This window comes from Tupaia chinensis, unplaced genomic scaffold (assembly GCF_000334495.1).
Source record: "Tupaia chinensis unplaced genomic scaffold, TupChi_1.0 Scaffold149184_1, whole genome shotgun sequence".
Lineage (NCBI taxonomy): Eukaryota > Metazoa > Chordata > Mammalia > Scandentia > Tupaiidae > Tupaia > Tupaia belangeri.
The window spans coordinates 434,696-441,074 of NW_006209032.1; the positions used below are offsets into that span (position 1 = coordinate 434,696).

At 61.1% G+C, this 6,379-nt stretch overlaps 1 protein-coding gene across 1 annotated transcript in view; it reads left to right on the top strand.

Moving 5' to 3' along the window:
* Nucleotides 1-469: 469 nt before the first annotated feature.
* Nucleotides 470-6,379, top strand: part of UBA7 (ubiquitin like modifier activating enzyme 7) — an 11,272-nt gene continuing 5,362 nt past the window's right edge. The window contains 20 exon segments of the mRNA XM_027769283.1: nucleotides 470-682; nucleotides 770-938; nucleotides 1,032-1,166; nucleotides 1,277-1,383; nucleotides 1,627-1,717; nucleotides 1,798-1,930; nucleotides 2,109-2,206; nucleotides 2,282-2,428; nucleotides 2,854-3,024; nucleotides 3,166-3,273; nucleotides 3,414-3,494; nucleotides 3,574-3,729; nucleotides 3,817-3,982; nucleotides 4,061-4,266; nucleotides 4,363-4,427; nucleotides 4,513-4,696; nucleotides 4,768-4,842; nucleotides 5,084-5,267; nucleotides 6,029-6,111; nucleotides 6,330-6,372. Of these exon segments, the coding sequence (XP_027625084.1) occupies nucleotides 627-682; nucleotides 770-938; nucleotides 1,032-1,166; nucleotides 1,277-1,383; nucleotides 1,627-1,717; nucleotides 1,798-1,930; nucleotides 2,109-2,206; nucleotides 2,282-2,428; nucleotides 2,854-3,024; nucleotides 3,166-3,273; nucleotides 3,414-3,494; nucleotides 3,574-3,729; nucleotides 3,817-3,982; nucleotides 4,061-4,266; nucleotides 4,363-4,427; nucleotides 4,513-4,696; nucleotides 4,768-4,842; nucleotides 5,084-5,267; nucleotides 6,029-6,111; nucleotides 6,330-6,372 (2,458 nt within the window). The 5' untranslated portion in view covers nucleotides 470-626.

Sequence of the window (6,379 nt, forward strand, 5' to 3'; positions counted from 1 at the left end):
TCCCACATGGCCAACTGCAGTTTGAGTCCCAGATCTGGTGGCTGGCTTTCTCTCTCTGGTCAAATTAATTAAGTAAATGAATGAAATTAAATAAATAATTCTAAAGATAATAAAATTAAAAATAACTTATGTACGTTCATCTCATCTCTACTTGGTAGAGTTTTTTTGGGAGCCATGGTCCACTCTGCAGAGAATTGGCCCCAAGTTGCTAAGAGCAAAAGGACACACCTGAGCAGGATATGCAGGATTGTGTATTATTTTCGCAACTTTTTGTGAGTCTGTAATTATTTTTTTAAGAAAAATGACACGTGATTGTGGCTTGGAGACAGCTCTGTCTCAGCGTCCTGGGACTCATCCTGGCGACAGACCCTGTCTGGCACACGCAGGGCTGGACCCTGTCCTGGCCGGGAGGCAGGACTAGGAACTGACTCAGTCTGGTTTTACTTTCACTTTTGTTTTTCCTGAAATGACAGAGGAGCCAGAAAGAGCTGTGAGCAGCAGCGTCCTCCTCCTCTGGCGCTGGGCCTGCCCGCACTAGCTACAACTGGGCTCTGGCTCCTGCTGGCACCACCTGCTGTCGAGGCCCTGTCTGAGCCCTGCAGCCCTCCGTCTGCTCCTGCCTGGGAATGGCTGTCCCGGAACCCTCCACGTTGCTGGATGAGGAGCTGTACTCGAGGCAGCTGTGAGGGCTGAGGTGGGGGAGGATGGTGTGGGGAGGGCGGCCTCGGACCTCTGCCCTCCACCTGCCCGTCCTCCTTCACATCCATAGGTATGTGCTGGGCTCACCTGCTATGCAGAGGATTCAGGGAGCCAAGGTCCTGCTGTCAGGTCTGCAGGGTCTGGGGGCTGAGGTGGCCAAGAACCTGGCCCTGATGGGAGTGGGCAGCCTCACACTGCACGACGCCCACCCCACCTGCTGGTCTGACCTGGCTGCCCAGGTAAGGGGTCTGGGGGCTGTGGGCTCCTAGAGCAGGGCTAGGGGCAGAGCGTGAGAGGAGTCATTGCTCGGTCCATGCTGGGTCTCTCCCCAGTTCTGCCTCTCAGAGAAGGACTTGGACAGGAACAGGGCTGAGGCCTCTCAGGAGCTCCTGGCCCAACTCAACGGAGCTGTCCAGGTCTTCGTCCACCCAGGCGACATCACCGAGGACCTGCTAGCGGACTTCCAGGTCCCGCATGTCCCCTTACTGGTGCTTTCTAGACTAGCCGGGTCCGCTGCACTCCTACGCTGCAGGGAGGGTGGGGTGGCTCTGCCCTCCTGACCCCAGCGTCCCTTCAGGTGGTGGTGCTGACTGCCTCAAAGCTGGCGGAGCAGCTGCAGGTGGGGGCCTGGTGCCGCCGGCAGGGAGTCTGCCTTCTGGTGGCCGACACCCGAGGCCTGGTAGGGTGAGTGAGCCTACCTGCCCAGCCCGCTGCCAGCAGCCGGTCCCAGGACTGGGCCCCGCTCCAAAAAAAAGGTGGGGTGAGCCACCCGCCCTCCCCAGCCCGGTGCCACCAGCCGGTCCCAGGACTGGCCCCAGCTCCAGGCTGGCCCTGGTGCCCCCCCCCCAGCCTTGGGGCTATCCCACCCTGTCCTACCCTTAACCACAACCTGCGAGCCACTCAGTGACTCCTGCCACCCCACCCCAGGCAGCTGTTCTGTGACTTTGGTGAGGACTTCATCGTGCAGGACGCCACTGAGGCGGAACCCCTGACTGCTGCCATCCAGCACATCTCCCAGGTAGGTGCTGAGACGTGGGCGCTCCCTGCTGGCCAGCAAGGGGCTCCCAGGGCTCCCCTGAGCCACGCCACTTTCCTCAGGGCTCTCCCGGCATCCTCACTCTGAGAAGAGAGGCCGACAGGCGCTACTTCTGTAATGGGGACCTGGTGACCTTCTCAGGCATCGAGGGCATGGTCGAGCTCAATGGCCGTGCTCGGCACATCCGTGTGCAGGGTGAGCAGAGCCCACTCCAGTTCCAGGCTCGGAGTCCAGGCCCCTGGGATGAACGTGGCCTGGTCCTTGAGAGGTTCTCCTTCCACCTTCCTCAGTGCAGGAAGGGTTGGGACACAGATGTGAGGCATGGGTGTGGGGACGACTCGGGGTCACACTTAACTGTGCTGGACCTCCCCAGAGGATGGATCCTTGGAGATTGGGGACACAGCAGCTTTCTCCCGTTACTCGCATGGCGGGGTCGTCACTGAAGTGAAGACACCCAAGACTGTGAGACATGTGAGTGCAAGCGCATCTAAGGTGGGGGCCCACAGCGTTCTGAACCTGACCTTGAGCCAAGGGCTCCCCCTGCAGGAGCCCCTGGACACAGCCCTGCTCCAGCCCCGTGTGGTGGCCCAGAGTCCACTGGAAGTCCAGCGAGCCTACTGTCTGCACCAGGCCTTCCGTGCTCTACACCAGTTCCAGCAGCTCCATGGCCGGCCGCCTCGGCCCTGGGATCCCGTGAGTAGCCCTGATGTCCTCACCCCCAGCCTCTGTCCTGTCGGGGTTTCACCTGCCAAGAGGCCACAATGACCGTGCACAGATCCAAGTGTGAATGCCAGAAGCAGCTCCCTCCCCCCTAAAAAAAGGAGATGAGAAATGCTTTCTGTGGACTAGAGGCTGGGACCAGGGACGTGCCAGGCACAGGCTGGTGACCTCTGCCACACCCCACCCCCTGCCTGAGCTCTGGGCCCAATGCTGCACCCAGGTTGGTGAGACCTCCGGGGCTGCCGTCGGCTGCTGGCATCTTCAGACGGTGCTGTACGGGTCAGGGCAGGGCCAGGGCAACTTCCCTCCCTCTGCCGAAGGGGGCAGATGGCCGCCCTGAGATTCGGGTGGGGTGGCTCAGGCTGGAGCCGCTGTGCCCACAGAGTCCCACCCAACAGGCTGATGCAGAGATCGTGGTGGGCCTGGCCCGGGCCCTGGGGCCACTGACGGGGACAGAGGAAGAGCCGCTGGATGAGGCCCTCGTACGGACAGTTGCCCTGAGCAGTGCTGGTAGCCTGAGCCCCATGGCGGCCGTGCTGGGCGCAGTGGCTGCGCAGGAAGTACTGAAGGTGGGCCCGAGCACAGCTGGGGGTGGGGAGCGTGACTATGGGGAAGGGGGAGGACAGTGAGTGCACAGACGGCAGCCCTGGAGCCTGGCCAGCTGGTGCAGTCTCCAGCTGGGATCCTCACACTGACGTGCTGGCCCCTAGGCAATCTCCGGGAAATTCATGCCCCTCGACCAGTGGCTGTACTTGGATGCCCTCGACTGTCTTCCGGAAACTGGGGAGCACTTTCCCAATCCTGAGGATTGCATGCCGGTGAGAGCCGAAGGGGTGGGTGCAGGCCTCATCCCAAGTCAGGGCGAAGTGCTGATTCAGAAAACGCAGCACAAGGTGGCGATGCACCTCGGCCGTGCCTGCAGCCTGCAGCCTGCACCGACGCCATCTGTGCTCCCTAGAGAGGCTGCAGCTATGACGGGCAAATCGCAGTGTTCGGGGCAGCTTTTCAGGAGCAACTGAGCCGCCAGCACTACTTCCTGGTGAGCTGTGGGGTGAGGCTGGGAGGGTCTCTGGGAGAACCAGACCAGGCCCTTTGACTAAGGCCACTCTTGCCAGCAGGTGGGCGCTGGTGCCATTGGCTGTGAACTGCTCAAAGGCTTTGCTCTAGTGGGCCTGGGGACTGGGGACGGAGGGGGCGTGACCATCGCTGACATGGACCACATCGAGCGCTCCAACCTCAGCCGCCAGTTCCTCTTCAGGCCCCAGGACATTGGTGTGAGTGTCAGTCCTTCCCCACACCCCCGTGTCCCAGACTGTCCTCCCACAGTGCCCCTCTCCAACATCCTCCTGCCTTCCTCCCAGAGGCCCAAGGCACAGGTGGCTGCAGCAGCTGCCCGGCGTCTGAACCCAGACTTGCAGGTAACTGCGCTCCCCCACCCAGTGGACCCCACCACAGAGCACATCTTCGGAGATGACTTCTTCTCCCACGTGGATGGCGTGGCTGCCGCTCTGGAAAGTTTCCAGGCCCGTGAGTGCCCCCCTCGGAGTTCAGTCTCTCGCCCGAGGCTGTGCCAGCCCTGCTTCTGACCTTCTGCCCTCTTCCCAGGGCGCTATGTGGCTGCTCGCTGCACCCACTATCTGAAGCCGCTGCTGGAGGCTGGCACCCAGGGCACTCAGGGCAGTGCTTCTGTGTTTGTGCCACATGTGACCGAGGCCTACAGCGCCCCTGCCTCAGTGGCAGCTTCTGAGGATGCCCCCTACCCGGTCTGCACCGTGCGGCACTTCCCCAGCGCGGTGGAGCACACCCTGCAGGTGGGAAGACCTAGAGACTCCCAGCCCATCTAGTTCAGCCCTCAGATGTGGAGCTCGTCCCCACCTGACACCTCGTGGTTCTTCCCTCCCCGACAGTGGGCTCGGGATGAGTTTGAAGGGCTCTTCTGACTGTCTGCAGAGACCATCAACCGCCACCAGGAGTAAGACCGCCCGCAGAAGTGATGGGGGCCAGGTCAGGCACCAGAGTCCGTAGGGCTCAGCCTCACACTTCTCCTCTCTCCCCAGGGCGCACAGCCCCCTGGCAGACGAGGATGCACCACAGATACTGACTTTATTGCGGCCAGTGCTGGGCGTCCTGAGGGCGCGTCCAGAGACCTGGCGAGACTGCGTGGTGTGGGCCCTGGGCCACTGGCAGCTCCGCTTCCACTATGGCATCACCCAGCTGCTGAGGCACTTCCCACCTGATAAGGTAAGGGCTAAGGGCCGGGAGCTGAGGGCTCAGGGGGGCCAGACTGAGCCCAGCATCTTCTATTTCTCTAGATGCTTGAGGATGGAACTCCTTTCTGGTCTGGTTCCAAACAGTGTCCCCAGCCCCTGGAGTTCGACCCCAATCAAGTGAGTGAGTCCCCTGCAAAGGCCCAACAGGGAAGGGCCCCACAGAGCAGAGGCAGGCACTTCTGCATTCGGCGGAGGTGCACATGTGTAGAGGTGGGGAGAGAGCCGTGTTTGTGCACATGTGGGTGGCCACATCTGAGGCAGGGTGGGCACCCTGCAGAAACACAAACAGGCAGTGGTCCCCAGCTCGCATACCTGCTCGCTCACGGCCCCACGTTGCCCTGCTCCGGCCCGACTGTAGGACACGCACCTCCTCTACGTGCTGGCGGCTGCCAACCTGTATGCCCAGATGCACGGGCTGCCTTGTTCACAGGACCAGACCGCACTCAGGGAGCTGTTGACCTTCCTGCCGCTGCCTGACCTCCAACACCTGACCCCAGTCCTCCCCAGTAGCCCAGAGCTGTCTTGGGCGTCTGCTGACTTCGGTGAGGCCTGTGGCCCTGGCCCCCAACCCCCCATGCTGCTACTCAAAACCTTAGCCTTGTCCTCGGACTGTGCTGCAGAGGGAAGACGGTAGCCGGCTCACTCCCTTTAGGGCCCCCGACCTCGCTCCTCTCCAAGCTTAGGCACATCGTCTGGCCCCTCAAGCTGGCCTTCTGCCTGCTCCTACCCCACATCCCAGTCCTCGTCCTCGTGGCAGATTCTTAGAAGGAAAAACACATCCATCGGGTCTAGGCAAGTGCCTAGTTATGAGGTGCTCCCAAACGATGACAGTCACACACACGCACACACACACGTACATGCACACGCACACACACACACACACACACACACATGAAGTCTGGGGCTGCTAGGAAGGAAGTTCAAGCGTTAGCCAAGGGGATGCCTTGATTTTAAGAGATTTTTGCTATAGAGTGTGTGTACACACCAGACAGAAAGCGAGAACTCTCCCTCTAGGGGGGATGGCCGCACGACAATCCCTTCTCCTCTCTTCTCCTTTCAGGATTTTGGACACACATGCACATGCACCTGGCATGAGTTTTATGTAGCCGGGTCCAGGACTCGAACCATGGTCACCCATGTAGGAGTCCAGTGACGTAACCATTACACCATCTGCTGGTCCTAGGGCTCCTTGATTTGATCAAGGAGCAGTAAGCGACAGAGTTGGTAGAGACCAAGAGTAGGCACCAACCTCCAGAAGCGTGCAGGAGGCAGGCTGACGACTGCCCGACACCTTCCCCCACAGGCCCTGAGCCGTCGAAGGCGCTGCATGCTCTCCTGAAAGTCTGGAGCCTGGGCTCTCCCCTGAAGCCTCTGGTGTTTGAGAAGGTGGGCGGGGAGTCGGGCTGGGGGAGTCAAGACCTGAGAGGGCAGTATTGGCGTCCCGCAGCCTGAGTCCTCCTCCCCGAGTGTCAGTCTCATTTTCTGACAAATGGGGAGACAGCACACACCCCACAGAGGCTGTGGACCCCTGAGCAGGGGCACACGGTTGGCCGTGGTGAGGGGCACTGCCGAAGCTCAACGCCGCTCCGATTGGGGTCTCACAGGATGACGACAGCAACTTCCACGTGGACTTCGTGGCGGCAGCGGCTAGCCT